Genomic DNA, 17,200 nt, shown 5'->3' with positions numbered 1-17,200 from the left:
CAGGCAGTGGCTGAATTACCTTTTTCTGCATGCTCAATAATTTGACGAATGGCTTTTTTTAGACTGTTGGCTCTCAACATTAGCTGTTCACGTGGTCTAAATATCTGAGTACGAGCAATACAGGATGACCCTGCTGACAGTTCAGTAGAAGTATCACAAGCAATGCCAGAACCATCACCATCCTCTGTTTCTTCTGCAATGGTGGGAGGTGGGTTTGGCAAAGATGATGAAGCTTGAGATTCTTCATTCAGTGTCTTCAAAAGAGAGTCCAGCTTCTCTTTCAAAACAGAGCACTACAAGTAGAAAGAAAAATGTGTACAGTAATTGTATAGCATGGGTCTATGTGTGTATGAGAGAAAGAAACTGAATTTTTTTTTTCCAAATACCTTTCTGGCCATCACTTCTGACTCCTCCGAACTTTCTGGTGCTCTTTCATATGCTTTCCCTACCCGAGCTACAAAATCTTTCACTGTTTCACAGAGCACCCTAAAGAAGGCAGAAGAAATATATAGTAATAATCAGTTCTCATTCACAACATCTAGCTTCTATTAGATAAGCTTTCTTCTTAGTACTTACTTGGCTGATGAGATGACTACTGAGTGTTGGTCAGATGTCAAAATTTTGGATAAATGAGCAGCCACAGAGTCTTCATAGAAAAGTATCTGTTGTACCTTGTGAAAGTAGAGAGAGAAAATTGTATTATTTCTGCCAATAATGCAAAGCACGAAATTAGAACTAATTTATATATGCTCAATAAGCACAACGTCATGATTTCAATTTATTCTATGGGAAACATTATACAAGATAAGACAATGTGATAGAAAAGCATCTTTTCTGATGGGGGCAGGTTACAGATATTTTAAAAAAACTAAAATAAAAGTTATAGCATATTCAGATAAGGGAAATGACTGCAATAAAACAAGAATGCGGAACATGTGACAGAGGTGTCAAACCCACGGCATCACATTGTCATCACGTGACACATCGCGACTTTCCCTCCTTTGCTAAAATGAGGGTGGACGTGGTCAGTGTATGACGCATCCGGCCTGCAGGCCGTGAGTTTGATACCCCTGCTTTATATCTAACTTTACCTTCTCCTATTTTAAACTTCAAATCCCTGTTCAATGGTTTTGTTTGAACCTCTGTGAATACTTTTCACCTACATAAAGATTATGTAGGTGCTCTATAGATTATATATTTTAATACTCATTTGAATTTTTGCTTTATTTTATTACTTCAGTTTTCCAGCTTAATTTTCTTTCTTTATACTTTCTCCTGTTTAATAATTACCTACCTCAGAACTTTCACTGAAATCTTCAAGAACTGTAGTAGCTGATGTTTGACGAGGGAGTTTTGTTTCATATACCATAATACTCCATCTAGTAAAAAAGATTTATTACACAAATTACTACAAATCAAATTGTTTACTATTAAAAATGCATAGCAGATATAGCTGATTTTTATCTTTTAAATTGATCAAAAATGTGTGAATTCACGATCAGTAAGCATGAATATTCACGGGCACATATATGTATAGCTACATTTAGATAACATACATAAATTCACATACATTATATTCATGCAGAGTAAGCACTGAAGTTCACTTTCCCTACATCCAGTAAAATGGCCTTAAATTACTAGCAAAAGTAATTTACTAGCAAAAGTAGACAGTAATATTTACCCAAAGCAATTCCTACTACTGTTAAGAAATTCTGAATACACAAGAGATGTTAATCATAGTACATAATTACACAAGTATTGACTGCTACAGAAATCATAAAATTTTAAATACCATACTAAAAACAGAGTTAATGCTTCTTAGTTTAACATTTAATGCATAATTATTAAGTAGTATGTGACTAATATTGTTACAGGGCAAGACATATATCCTGATAAAATTTTCAGACTTCACTATTCTGAATATTACCATTTATAATACCCAAGTAAATCAGATAATGAACATTAAAATTATAAATCAAACAAATTAGATTAATACTTTTTTAAAAAATACCCATTGCAGTATTAAACTTGAACACATTCTGCCAATTTGTAAAAGGCAGACATATACTTTTTTAGCTTGGAATATAAAAGCTTTTACTTAAACAGCCATTTTCAGGACTGCAGAATGGCACACTATAGCAATGCAACTGACCTACCTAATCAGGCCTTTTATATCAACTTATGTAAAAGGATGTTCTTACTTAGGTCTTCTAAAGTGGCTGATCTTTTTTGGTGTTAAGTTCAGATAGTGAATGGCACTATATAATGTCATTTACCTATCAAGCATTTTGGTACTGGCCCTTTCCAGCTTTTCCAATATTTGAGGAAGTTGAGTATCATCATCACAAGCAGATCCCCAGCCTAGCACACGTGCAAGGTCGTTGCCGGTACCTAAAGGCAAGACACCCAACTGACACTACATATAGGAAAGGAAAAAGAAAAACATAGCATAACCAAGAGCTTTATTGAAAACAGTCACAAAAGAGAAACACTGAAGAAACTCTTTCTAATTTCATTAATGCATAAAGATGCATGAAATAAAATTACCTGATAAAAAGGTTAATGTGTCATTCATAATATATCCACATTTTTGCATGTTCTCCCTTTTATTTTCTGCCAACTGGAGGTTCCTCAGTGAATATCTAATTTGTGCACTCCCTTTATACATACAGTATTTATTTATTTAAATATTTTTCTGCATCATTCTTTTAACAGATTTGTTCAAAAGGGCTTATTGAAAACAATGAAGTCTTTTTCATCATTTCTTCAATCCTCACTGTAATTTTGGATTGCATGAATGCATTATTATATAACTTTTATTTTAAAACTTTTCTAAGTATTTAAAGTTTTTGTTTTCCTTTTTTACAGGCCTGGCAACAACCAGAACAAAGCTGCTATTTTTTAATACTGTAGGGGTGGATGGTTAACTAATTTTAATTACAGATGTTATTAACAATACGTTTAATCTCTGGCCAAAGTTTAACATTTTAGTTTTACTGCTATGATGCTGTTGCTATTTTGAAACAATAAATAATTGTGCTTAATTAGCAGTATTTTCTAAGAAAATAGCCATTTTAAGGCTAATGAAATAGCAGCCCAGGAATCCTTTCAAATATATCATGGCAGAACCCCATTTACCAGGCTGTTTATGCACAGTTAATTAACAACATGGGGCTTCTCAGTTTTATCATGAAAGTATGACTAAGGGTTGGGAATTGCAATGATCTAAAAAGTTGCTTATGGTGACCAACTCTGTATAAATTGCTAGTTTTATAGGAGAGTACCTTTGGATTTTCAAGGGTTTATGATTTTATCGCTAAGTCCCACATAAATTAATGAACAAATTGCTGCAACTCACATTAAAATGGAAAATCCCATAATTGCCATATAAACTTTCAATACTTCATTATTTTTCATAACATTTTGGCATAAATGTTTGACCTTTGGGGGGGATTTATCCTTTTTCACATAGGGATAAACACTTTGGGATTAGAAAGGCACCTGTTTATGGAGACTGAGGCTATCAATTTCAGAGAGAACCCATCCAACGCTTCCATCCCCACCACACACCAGAATTCGGAAAGTGTCGAATTTCTGAAATAAACGTAAACTGAACAGGGAAAAAAAATTACCATTAAAGATTTTATTCAAATTTGAAAGTGCTAGGAATTAAAATCCACTGTATGCATTTTCTGCACAGGAATAATTAAAACATTTTAATTAATCTGAATAAATTCTGAGTTACAGGGTCATATAATGAACACAAAGTACAGTTCTTTATTAAGTGATACGTCTAAAAAATCCAGTTTTGTGCATTTCAACACACAAATGATGTTATGGAGCCTTATAAAGGATAAGTTATTATTTTTATGCTAGATGTGAATGGAATAAATACACATTGGACAACTGCTCAATGAATGAGCACTTGCTTTGCAAGCAGATGTTAAATTAAAGGCCCTCAGTGGCAAATTTTATGATACTAGGCTGGATAAATAATTTGAAATTATCTAAAGTAACTTTATACATATGAAATAATTCTTCTTAAAAAATAATTAAATATCAATTAAAACAATTAAATATAAGGAAATGACAACAGTTCTGAGAAGACTGCATTTATGTTTAACATTGTCCATACCTATTGATAAAATTTATCACCAAAATAACCTAAATAATAATGGCAGTGCAATATTCCTTACAAACAAATTTTGATATATAGAAGTAAGCTCAATATAAATGTGAAACAAACATGTTGCACTTCAGTTCAGTCAAACCATTTTAGAAAGATTGTGATTTGGCAGAAGTAACAGGTTTCAGCCAATAAAAAATCTGGAAGGTTGCTGTAACAGAATAGGGCAATACCCTCTACTCTCTTCCACTGTCTCTTCCCAATCCTCATTATTCACTCTTAGCCAACACCCATTTATTCTCCTGTTCTCACCTACTAATTCAACCCCCTCAATTTCCCAGCAATCAGTTTTTCCTATTTCTTCTGAACTATGTGCCATCACTCAATAGTCCTAATATTTTTTCTGCTCCTCCACTGTTGAAAAACTTTGGTTTGTAACACAATTCCATCTCCAGATCAAACATATGCACTTTAGCTATATGCCCACACCAAAACCAATGTTTAAAACTGTTTCAAATTGGTTATTCTGAGCACAAGATAAGAATGGTTAATTTTCAAAACTAGAATACAATTTGCCTACCCAAGATGAGGTCCTCCATTCATAAGATCAAAGACTTGTGCAGGATTTAGCAGCTGTTTGAATCTTCGTAGGAACTTTACACCCTGGTTGTCTCCACTTTTTGAGTTGACAAAGACCAACAAAGGGCTTGTACAAGAAGGGGGACAAGTGGCTTTCCAAAAACCTGGAGGAAAAAACAATTGAGGAAGATTAATGATTGAGGAAGATAATCATTAAACATTTACAGAAGATTTATTATAACTCTTGTTTTACCATTTTGGCCTCACCTAAAAAATAAAACAAATTGACTTTTAAAAGTTATTTTATAAGTAATTAGTTTGAAACAGAAGTAAACAGAAATAATGCAAATGCGATTTGCAATGAACTGTTGCAGTGCAAATCTTTTTAAAGGGTCCAGATAGCCAGAATATTCTATTTCTTCCATCCCATTACTGGGTATTCCAGTTCTTTCATCTAACTGTAGCTCAGTATGCCGTAACAATAAATATGTTCAGTCAACAGACAATACTTCTTAATTCCTGCTCTTGTTCTTCTCCTGTGACAAGTAGTAGCAATTGTAATGACTTACCATCAGAATCAATGCTGTTGAGAGCTGTTGGAGGGATGACAGACACTTTACAAAGGCCAAGGGGGCATTTTGTTGGTAATAGGTCTCTGCATGAGGTATGTACCTGTAACAATAAAAATCACATGCACTAAATTTTATAGTGCCTGGTTTCTGACTTTTCGTTTGCTTTTCTAATATTTTTCCCACACAACAATACAGACATAAAGTATCAAGAAATTTATTATGTTTAAAATTTGCATTGAAGATACAGTGATACTTGTCCTATATTAGAATACTTCATAATTAAGGTATGTCTCGCCAAAACACAAGACAGCCTATTAAGACAAGGCCACAGTTAAATTTCAAATTCCAAATTTGAAAAGATTCAAGAACATTTATTACTTTTTCAAATGGGATTTTTTTAACAAGGCACTTGTAAACAAGCCAAACATTTACTAAATCTCCTTTATTGTGTTGGCAGGGGGGCAGAGGTCGACCTCGAGGCGCCTCCCATGGGGGGTGCCGCAAGGGTCGGTCCTCTCGCCCCTTCTGTTCAACATTTATGTGAAGCCGCTGGGTGAGATCATCCGTGGTTTTGGAGTGAGAGTCCTTCAGTACGCTGATGACACTCAGTTGTACATCTCCACTCCAGACCACCCCAATGATGCCCTTGATGTGATGTCCCGCTGCCTGGAGGCTGTGCGGGTCTGGATGGGGAGAAATAGGCTCAGACTCAACCCTTCCCTTCCAACCCTTCCACAGTCGAGTGGCTGTGGCTTCCGGCGTCCCGATATAGCCAGCTGGTGCCATCGCTGACTCTTGGGGGTGAATCTTTACACACACACCCCGAGAGGGCTCGCAATCTGGGTGTCCTCCTGGATGCACGGCTGTCTTTAGAAGAACATATGACGGCTGTAGCCGGGGGGCTTTTTATCAGGTTTGCCTGATCCACCAGTTGCGGCCCTTTTTGGACTGGGACACCTTACGCACGGTCACTCATGCCCTCATCACCTCCTGGCTGGACTACTGTAATGCTCTCTACATGGGGCTCCCCTTGAAGAGCACTCAGAAGCGCCAACTGGTCCAGAATGCGGCTGCGCGGGTGGTTATGGGAGCGACTTGTCGCGCCCACGTAACACCTCTCCTGCGCGAACTGCACTGGCTCCCAGTGGTCTTCCGGGTGCGATTCAAGGTGTTGGTTACCACCTTTAAAGCGCTCCATGGCTTAGGACCTGGGTACCTTCGAGACCGACTTCTGCCACCAATAGCCTCCCACCGGCCAATTCGCTCCCACAGAGAGGGACTCCTCAGGGTGCCAGCGGCCAAGTTATGTCGGCTGGCGACACCCAGGGGAAGGGCCTTCTCTGTGGGAGCTCCTGCCCTGTGGAACGAACTGCCCCCGGAAATACGCAAGATCTCCGACCTCCGTGTGTTTCACTGAGCCCTTAAGACCCTGCTGTTCCGCCAGGCAGGGCTATCTGTGTAAATGATTTTAAATTGGGTGTTTTAAATTTTGGGTTTTAAATTTGGGCCGAAATTGTTTAATACTTTTAACTATTTTAAAACTGTTGTTTGTACCTTGTGTTTTTAATTGGCTGTACACCGCCCCGAGTCCTTCGGGAGAAGGGCGGTATATAAATTACATTATAAATAAATAAAATAAATAAATAAATATTCAACATAAGAAAATTATTGGTGCTAACATTATTGCAGCTTGATACTCTTGGTCACAATTGTTCCACATTTTATTATGAATGGCATTTTCTCATTACTACTTAGAAGAATGGTATTTGGCAAAAAAGAAAAAAAAAACTTGAAATGCTTCCTCAATTTATGAAAATACACCTGTAACATATCAAAGGAGAGCTGAATCACTCAACAATGCACAATAATTACTTACCATGGCTTTGCACCAAAGACAACGCCAGTCTTGTAAGCGTAGGACACTGCCACATGTTTTATCACACACTGTACATTTGGCACTCACAGGTAGGTTTCCTTCCAGCCACTGATGTGGCATTGAAATCTGTTCAACCAGAATTTATTTTTTTAACAAGACAGGTTTAAGAGCCATTACAATATAAACAGATATTTCTTCACATGCTGAACACACAAATCCCTTATTTTATAACACTTTCAATAATAGCATATATTCATGTAGTTTGGAATACAGATCTGCCTTCTTAAATGCCTAAAATAGCTCTGGTGGATTATATCAAGATTGTAGAACAGAGTGTGTATATCCGGGCAGATTTTTACAAATCTGATTGTCAGCTTACCAGTTTATCTTGTGGGTTCCCATGAAAACTAAATAGTCAACTATAATTTCTTCTTTTCCTGAAATTTCTCTATTTAGAGAAATGGGAAATGAGGAACTCTTCCCCTGCTTCTTAACATATTCAAATATTAGTGCAACTTACAGAAATATATGTCTCTCTCTCTCTCAAACTCCTTAAGTCAGCAGTCTCACAAATAAGGCAGGCTGTATTTCTGCAAGGGTTTAAAGAAGGTAGGAAGCAGCAGCAGAGATTTTACTTGAAGCTCTTTTTTTACAGCAGTATCAGTTAGAGAAGCACTTCTATACCACACCTTATACATCTACCATGGGGCTCAAAGAACATGAAATATCTTTTTTCAGTTTCACTACTGATAGGATTAACTGTGATTTATTGTTTAGTCACAGATGAATGAAAAAAGATATCACCGCTTCTTCAAGGCTTATTGAATTCCAAAGGACTTGGAAAGAGCCAAGCAAGATATTCTTCAAATGTCTGTTTGGCATTTCTTTGATATATTTCCATTATTTCAAGATCACCAAAAATTTCTAACCTCAGGAGTAGCTGTCTTATTTAAATAAATAGCATACAATAGTTTCTGAACTGGCTGAAGTGGGAGCATCATAGAAATGTTAGAAAAAAATAAATACTCCTGCACTCCAGAAAGTTAAAAATACCCCTCACTGAAACCTTCAAAATATCTTAGCAGGGAAGATCCCTATTCAGTGTGCTTTTGATATCCTTGGTAAAAACCACCCTTTGAAAAATGTTATTTTACATACCCCATCTTCCTCTTCAATGATATCCTTCCCAATGGATGCCAGCGTTGTCCATTTGCAGTTATTAGTTGCCCGGACAGCACATCGCTTATGAGCCTTAAATTTGCACACTAACAAGAACAACAAAATATGTGTGTATTAGGAAAAGCACATAATGAATTAAGCTGTGAGAAATTATATTTCCCATCTTTTGCATTCCTAATTTTTGGTGTCTGATTTTGTTGTTGTTTATTTTTGTTTTTGGGCCAGTATCTTACTTACTGGCAGAATCAAGAATTCATAAACTGGAAGCACATATAGAATCAAAACCTAACATGTTTTACTCTGTACTACTTATAACTACAGCCATTTAATTTTTTTTGAGTTTTATGAGCCTCTTTGCCAAATATCAGGATATGAAATAAAATACTTCACTTTATTCTTCACTTTATTCTATTAAAATTATTTTTACTATTATTATCTAATTAATGGATAATAAATTTTATAAGCTATTGTAAGCCTATAATTTCATGTGCCAATGAAAATATTATACAGAAATATTTACCTTCACAGGAGAGTCCATGGGATGTGACCCCAGATAATGCCTCTCGACACACATTGCAGTATGTTGGACGTGCATGCGAGCAAGCATACCAGTTATGCATTCCTGAAAAATGGTCCATACTGTACTGGGTAGACTGCAAATTAAATTAAAACAAACCCAAAGATGATTTAAAAATAAATGTAACTTAAAGTAAAATATTCATTTTAGTTTTATGAATCAAGTTTTGTGTCAATACAAAGATTATTAAATACAGAAAAACTGAGGTGTAAGAATGCCATTTCATAATTCAAGTAAGGAAAAAAGATAAATAAACAGTACAGGGGGGTAAAGTAAGAAACAGATCTATATTTTTATCTTATCTAACATTACCTCAAAATGTTCACGATTCTGGACAGTTTTTAGTGCAGCAATCCAGTCTTCCATTTCTTTTCTGTTGTCAGCACATAAGATGAGTTTTCGACATGGGGTAATAACCTGTAAGGTAAGAACATTGTGTCCAAATCCCAGAAATACTAGAAGAGAAGGGAAACAACATACACCTACCTTATTAGAGTTCCAATTTTCAAAACGGCAGACTACTTTATCAGAGGTTCTGATTCTGGAGAGATAAAGTATGCTATGATACTCTAGGATAACACTATTTATATAGTTTATGGGTAACTGTCCAGAGTGATTCTGGGTAAATGTGTTAGTACAACATATAATCATAGTATTAGTATATGATTAGAGATACAAGTGAGCAGAAATATCCTACTGCACAGATTCATTATCAGTCCCTCCCCCCCTCCCAATTCTACATAATACTTTCACTCAAACTCACCACAGTCCCCGAGACATGAAGATATATTTACGTACTATAGTTAGAGTTTAAAACAATCTCTGAGGAACAAGGTAAGCTGTTTTAAAGGTTTACATGAAAAGAGTTAAAACTCAAGAGATTCTCTTGAGGACAGAAACAATAACAACTATAAAAAACCAAACACTTCCCCAACTTTGAACTGCTCCAAACATTCTCCATTCATTGTAACATAGCAGCATGATACTCTCCCAACCACTATTACCACCATAGGTATGCAATTTGCCTTGGTTCAATTGATAAATCTCTTCTTTTCAAACAGTAAAATATTTGCATTCCTATGTTAGAGAAATAAATCCACTTCTTCAGCTTTTGAAATATGTACCATGCAATTTTCAATATATACACAGATAAAAATGCTATGTGTTTTATAGATAAATATACAAAGAGGGGTCAATGAAAGCAATGAGCTACAGTACAATATAATTACACACACACACAAATAAAAAAGCAGTGTTGACACAGTGGTTAGAATGCGGTATTGCAGTCTAATTCTGCCAACTGCTAGCAATTCGATCCTGACCGACTCAAGGTTGATTCAGCCTTCCATCCTTCCGAGATCGGTCAAATGAGGATCAAGATTGTTGGGGACAATATGCTGACTCTGTAAATCACTTAGAGAGGGCTGTAAAGCAATGTGAAGTGGTATATAGGTTTAAGTGCTATTGCTATAATTTCTCATTTCTGTGACTATATATCTAATATGGCCTAACAGATTCTGGCTAGTTCCCAAATAAGAACCTATTTTAGCTAACATACATATATATATATATACATACACACTTTACAGAAACATATTAATATCCATTCTCTGCCTTCTGTTTTAGAACAATTATTCTTCTGTGGCTCTTCGGTTTTGCAAACAACTGGGAACAAACCTTGCTTATATAAGAAAAAAAGCAAGGAATCTGATCTACAATAAATCTTGAACTATCTTTTGTCTATCTCTGAAGCAAAGAGCACAAGAACAGTGCATTCTTTCCACATTAATGTTTAAAGTACATGTTTAAAGTACATTAACTATATTACTTTAGTAGATGCCAAACAATCTAATGTACTGAGCCATACATTAAATCAGCTATATGCTCAACCCTACAAAGACCAAAGGATTTTTTTATCCAAAACTCCTGAGCTCCCAAATAATAGATAATAAGTATGAAAGTACTGACAGAAGGTAGCATTCTGTGAGGCATACATAATCTGCTACAGAAAGATAAAGGTACAATGAAATTAGCACATTAAGAATTTGTAATATCAACCCGACAGAGCACTCCTGACAGAAAACAGTTCCCTGAATGCATAACATTTTCTCTGTATTTTATAATCTCTAATTTCTAACTTTTGTAATTTATAGTAAGATAAATCTATGACAACATTCAGCAATTTTTAAAGGTAGGATTTATCTCAGAATCAACATAATCTGGGACTGAATGGTTTGAGTTACCATGACCAACTTAATTGGGAAGTAAAATTACAGCTACAAAAGGAAGATTGTGCCTTTTCTCAATCTGAATTAAATTAATATCTATTTCTTATTAGGTATTAATGAGAATGCATTAAAACAATTAAAGGAAAAGGTCAATTAATGAAAAGAAATGAGGTGGAAAATCATGCAGAATACATAAAATTGTGATGGAACATAGTAGTCTGGATTCCCAGGAGGGAGGGATACAGCCCAGAACACTAAGAGGCAGCTCAGTTCAAACAGTTTGTGTGACAGAAAGAGGGTGAAGACAGACCCTTCCTAATAGTTTTCAGAGTATATGCTTAATGTAGATACTTGAATGCTTCACTTTGGCAAGATTCTGTCTATAGGTATGGAATAATAAAGTAATCTTAGAAGTATCATCATGAGTTTCCCCATTTATTAGATCTGACAAAAAGTAGATTAGTCCCAGTATAAGTTTATTAATGCAAACTGTAGAGCACTAAGAGGTAGAATCAAGGGATTTCTAAAAGGTACGGCCCTGAAGCATCATCTCAGGCTTACTAAATCCCAACACATGCCACAGCCAAAAATTAGGAACGGTACAAATACTGAACAGGTAAATCAAGACAGTAAGCCATCCAGCAGGATAAAGGCCAAATCAAACACAAGCATGCCCTCAAAAAAGGAGTGTATAGGACACATTTTCCTGGAAGGTTACTTTATAGACAGGAAACGTTACAGATGAGATTAATCTCAAATGCAATCTGTGAATCCATGACAGGACATAAAAATAAACACGTACCCTTTATCGCTATTAGTCCCCCTTTACAGCAGACATCATACAGATACAGGATACATACAGACAAAAATATCCTGCAAAATAAATACACAAAAAGGTTGATCTAATTAAGCAATCCCAAAATTAGAATGCATACATAGAAACAACAGTCTATATATACAGACAGCTGAATTCCAATATGTTCTATAATAAGAGCCTACTATTTTGTTGGCTAGGAATGATGAAGATTGTAGTCCAAGTCATCTGAGTGGCACCAAATTACAAAAGGCTGTACTAAGACAGACCAAGTGAAAATATTTTTAAAAATTACTGTACTGGAATATAGACTAAATGTTTTCTCAAAGTATTTTATTATGATAAAAAAGAAAAATATTTGGAAGATCCTCCTAAAATTAAAGAAAAATACTACATACTTTACAATTGTGTTGAATAGTTAATATGGGTTTAATCAATTTTTAAAATTTGAATGAATTTGAAATTGCTTCAATGATTTTAAATGTTTCTACTGACAGATTTTGTATATTTTAAAATATGATTATTAACAATCTGATTTGAATATGATTAAGTAACTAGATCAACCTTTATGTGCTTGTAGTGTACAAAAATGTTATCTATCCATATATATATATATATATATATATATATATATATAATGATTAAACCATATCAGATTCATGACCGAAACATATCAGATTCAAATTCATTGTCTTATTTGTCTTTCACTGTCATATACAGAACGTATTTACTAATGCATGTGGAAAAACCAGTATGAAGCACACAGAATAAAATATAAGAATACAAAACATATATAACAATTATCATATTGCTTCCGTGCTAAATTAGCTTATTGAAGATAATATGCATATTAAGCCCAAAAATAAAGGCTGTTTTAGATTGAAAGTCATCACCATCTGAAACAAATTTTATGTATACTGTCATTCTACCTCAGAGCAATCTAAATAAATATATTCAATAATCAAAATTTTCATATCATTGCTAATCTCATTAAAATAAATGTAAGCCTTTAAAGAAAAAAAACTCAGGAAAAAGGAATAAGAGCAAAATGCGAAATATCTTTCCTTATTTCAAAATGCTAAATTAATCTCTATGTTCCCCATTTTGTTTTTATTATTGTTAAAACAACCTCTTTTTAAAAATTCATTTTCAAAGAGAAAGAAATGTAAGTTTCATTGTCTCATTTTGATTCTGTCAAAAGAAATTTTAATCCACTGTGTCAGTAGAGTTTTTCCAACATTTGTCAACTGCTCTGAACATTTTCAAAAAAGAAACAAGGGCTTTGGTAAAACATGTAATAAAATGTCCCTTTATCGAGACAAATGACACAATGACCAAGAGACAGAAAAGCAAATTAATGCTATAATGGCTAAATTAGATTGGCTTAAAATATGTAGAAACATACCTCACACAAACTTTGAGGTAGTCAAAATGAATCTGCTAAATATAGCTATCCTGATGCAGCCGGCTTCTGAAAACAGCCAATACTGGTGTGTGACAGAGACTGATAACTATAGCTGTTTCCTCTTTACTCACATCCTGCTTGAACATAGCTTTGTGTCTTATTTGTCAGTCTGGAGTTCCCAAGAGTTTCAGAACTTTAAAAACAACAAGCTATAATAAGTAGGATGTAAAATAAAATGCAATTCTGCAAATAAAATTGACTAATAATTTTTGGGTTTAACAGCCACATTATTCATGTCAAAGTTAGACGTACACACTTCTGTTACTTCAATTACTATTCAGGTCCCATTTATTTTTATTTTTATTTTATCAATGAGGACATAAGGAAAATCAAGAAACTCTCACTAGTACAACTGTAAAATAAAAGCTTTGATGGGATAAACACATCAGAGTAGAAACCAAAGAGTAGATGTAAGCCTCTAACATAAAGCTAACAATATAACTAAATATAGCATTAAAGATATATCCATCTCACAAAAGAAAAACAGAGATGTGTCACTATCTAAGAAACTCCACAAGGAAAAGAACCCAAGTGATAAATCACAGATTTGAGTCCAGAAGCACATAAAGAATGGAATTAAAATCAATTTATAGAGTAAAACATGGTTGTTTCGCCAGGCTGGCCTGGACTGAAGGGGTTTTAATGAGAATTTTAGATTCTTTTATTGTTTGAATTTTAATTTGGACTTCTTGTTGCTTATTGCTATGAGCTGCCCTGAGTCCTTGTGGAGAAAGGACGGCATATAAATCCGATAAATAAAATAAAATAAATAAATAATAAAAACTGTGATTTGGAGAAAAATCCCCAAAGATACATACATATAAGTACAAACTATTCAAATAAAACTAATCTGGCCCTCCCATGAAAAAATGGAAAGATTTTGAGGAATTTGTCCAAAGTACAAAAAACAAGTCTCAAAATAATCGTTTCAGAACTAAAAACTACTGAACTTCCTACAATTGCTCATATATACAGGCAAAAGCCCACAGTTATTTTTCTCTTCCTTTTCTCTTTTTTAAAAGAAAAATTGAACTGGCTGGCTGGGCATGTAAAAAAATGAATTTCCAATCTGCTTCTTTCTTTTTCAGAGAATATGCTTGATTTATTTGAGGCTCAGGGAACGCTACAGAATGGAAGGAACGAAGGCACAGTATCACAACTGAGCTTCAGGGCATATAAAAAATTAAATAGGAGTACAGGATTCAGCAGGTAAGTGCAGAGATGATGGGATACAGTGGTATTCACAGATACAGATGACTGATCTTAAGCTTACTGTATCTAAATAATGTAAAATGTATGCTTTTATTACAATTGCCAAATACATTCTCTAGTATAATGCAGAAGCTGGAACAGTTGCTGACTTGTAACCAGATTAGTTTTTACTATGACATAATTTTCTAAAATATGCCAATAAACAGTGATGTACATGACATTTCTACGCAGAGATTAAAATATAAGAAAGTAATTCCCAAATGTGTTCAATTTTATAAAAAATTAACAATAAATAGAACACTATAATCCAGATATAAAAATGAATAGGCAATTATAAATCATTTTCCTACAACACCTTCATCAAAATGAAAAAAAACCTGATATAAAAACCTCCAAAATATTGGAAACTTTGAGAGTATATGTGAAATAAGCCTTAAGTACAGAATTTTTACAAGCTGTATCTTTTATCAGTCATTTAATATCTTTTGCAAGAAACTTCACCTTACTATGGTGTTTAATTATTTTTCTCTTGCTTCAAATTCTCCAAATATTTCACAGCTCATCATCTCAATTATACAGTAGTTTATACTGGTAGTTATTTCTGTAAAGTTAAAATTGATGACTTCCTTTATATTGAGAACTTCAACTGAAGATCATCTATTAGATAATATAAGCCAAAAATATATAAAACCATCTGTTTTTCCCTCTTTTTGACAACCTCCTCTATCCATTACAAACACATACCTATTTTTTTTATCTTTGTCCCTCAACTTCTTTTCCCAGAGATCTGAACTGATCACTTAGACATACTAGATTTTTATGGTAAAGCTTAGAATGTCAGTTTGCCAATTTCCACTACAGAACAAAGCTTTGCCTTCTAACTGAAGTTCAGTGCAAATCAATATTCGTAGGAGGGAGGGGACTATACAAATTGGCAAATATATTTTGGACTGCCCTTAATTTTACTACAAAAGAATTAAACTATTATTTCAGGTAACTATTTTCCCTCTATTACCACGAATAAGCAAAGACACTTTCTTTACCCACAGGGATAAGAATGTGATCTGATTAACATTGCTCATCATAATGTTACAACTGCTATCGGGTATGTATACCTACAGTAACGTTAAGCATATCTAGTGCAGCAATGCAGATTCATTTTCCATAGTATTTCACCCCCCCCTCAAAAAAAAAGTTTACTTAAAACTTAAGTAAACTTGCAAAACTGGCTTGACCTGAAAAAAAAAGCAAGACAAAGAACGGTTTGAACAGGAAGTAATGAGGGTTCTAAAACATTACCTTTAGCTCTTTGAGAAACTCTCTGTACCTCACCTTAACTCGTTCAAATAAAATGTGAGACTATGTAGTAACAAGTGAAACAATTTTCTGATTGCTTCCTTGTTAATATTTATCATTCAGCCTCACCCATAGATAAGTCTATATTCCATATTTCTCTCTCTGCCTTATCTTTTCTTATTTTGCAGTAAAATTGCTGACATGATACTGCATTCTCTGGGAAAAGAGTCCTCTCTCAGCTCAGGGTCAAATTCCTTTCTCTAGCTCCAAGACAATTTTAAACAAACCAGAGTTGTAACAAATCTAATAAAAGATTCATACAGTAATTGGAAAAGTGCAAAAGAAAGAGTTTCTTTCTAACCCAAACCTCAGAAAATTAAAATATAATTTAGAAGTTCCTAAGCATATCCTCATTTTGAAACTTAAATTTCAGTAATGCAGCCAAATAAGTTTCATTTTCTTATGGATTTAGATCTGGCATATTCCTTTCAAATTAGCTACATGAGTAACCAGCACTTCTTCCTGAAGGGTTCCTATGTCTTAATGAACAGGGGCGTCAAACTCGATTTCATTGAGGGCCGCATCAGGGTGGGGAAGGGGTGGGCCTGGCCAGGGTGGGTGTGGCCAGCTCAACATCACTCACATCAGGGGCACCTGTGGTGGCCGAGTGCTGTGCTAGTGAAAATGGGCTCCCAAGCTCTGTTTTTGGCTGTGACGGTCTCCTGAAACCCTCTGCCAGCGAAAACGGAGCTCGCGAAGGCTGCAGGCAGCCCTCTCGAGCTCTGTTTTCGCTGGCAGAGGCACTGCAGTCCAGTCCTTCACTGTTTTCAGGGTGGCCCCATGGGCCAGATCTAAGCACCCCGCAGGCTGCATCCAGCCCCCGGGCTTTGAGTTTGACACCCCTGGGTTAGAATAATATTCCTAAAAATTACAAATACATACCAGATTCACTTGTAATATAAGTCAACACAGCCTTCAGGATGGAAGTCTCATGCCCTCCAGATATTTTGTTCTTCAATTTCAGCAATTTTTTTGCCATTATCCATTCTGGTTGATGGGAGTTCAATGTAAAATAGCTGAAGGATATTATATTGACTATCCAGACAACCTCTCATGAGATTTAGGTAAGAATATACCAATTTTCTAAAACTGAAATATATTCTACCATTGCAGCTCAAAAACAAACAAACAAAAAAGCCAACGGCAATAAGGACTTTGTGGACCATATGTGCATTATCGTTATAGATTACAGATTAGGAAACACAATCTACTCATT

General features: G+C 34.9%; 1 protein-coding gene across 1 annotated transcript in view; it reads right to left on the bottom strand.

The window, feature by feature from the left end:
* The window catches only part of DGKD (diacylglycerol kinase delta), a 66,545-nt gene that overhangs the window by 15,126 nt on the left and 34,219 nt on the right, over positions 1-17,200 (bottom strand). The window contains exons 4-15 of the mRNA XM_070946339.1: positions 9,222-9,326; positions 8,853-8,985; positions 8,312-8,418; positions 7,154-7,279; positions 5,275-5,377; positions 4,707-4,869; positions 3,502-3,610; positions 2,277-2,416; positions 1,295-1,379; positions 577-671; positions 387-486; positions 20-293 (exon numbers count right to left, since the gene is read on the bottom strand). Coding sequence (XP_070802440.1) covers positions 20-293; positions 387-486; positions 577-671; positions 1,295-1,379; positions 2,277-2,416; positions 3,502-3,610; positions 4,707-4,869; positions 5,275-5,377; positions 7,154-7,279; positions 8,312-8,418; positions 8,853-8,985; positions 9,222-9,326 — 1,540 coding nt within the window. The remainder of the gene's footprint in view (positions 1-19; positions 294-386; positions 487-576; positions 672-1,294; positions 1,380-2,276; positions 2,417-3,501; positions 3,611-4,706; positions 4,870-5,274; positions 5,378-7,153; positions 7,280-8,311; positions 8,419-8,852; positions 8,986-9,221; positions 9,327-17,200) is intronic.

Source organism: Pituophis catenifer, unplaced genomic scaffold (genome assembly GCF_029215685.1).
Source record: "Pituophis catenifer annectens isolate HBS135680 unplaced genomic scaffold, rPitCat1.0.hap2 SCAF_6, whole genome shotgun sequence".
NCBI lineage: Eukaryota > Metazoa > Chordata > Lepidosauria > Squamata > Colubridae > Pituophis > Pituophis catenifer.
Note: the sequence above shows the minus strand (reverse complement) of the source record. Positions and strands in the feature narration are given on the sequence as shown.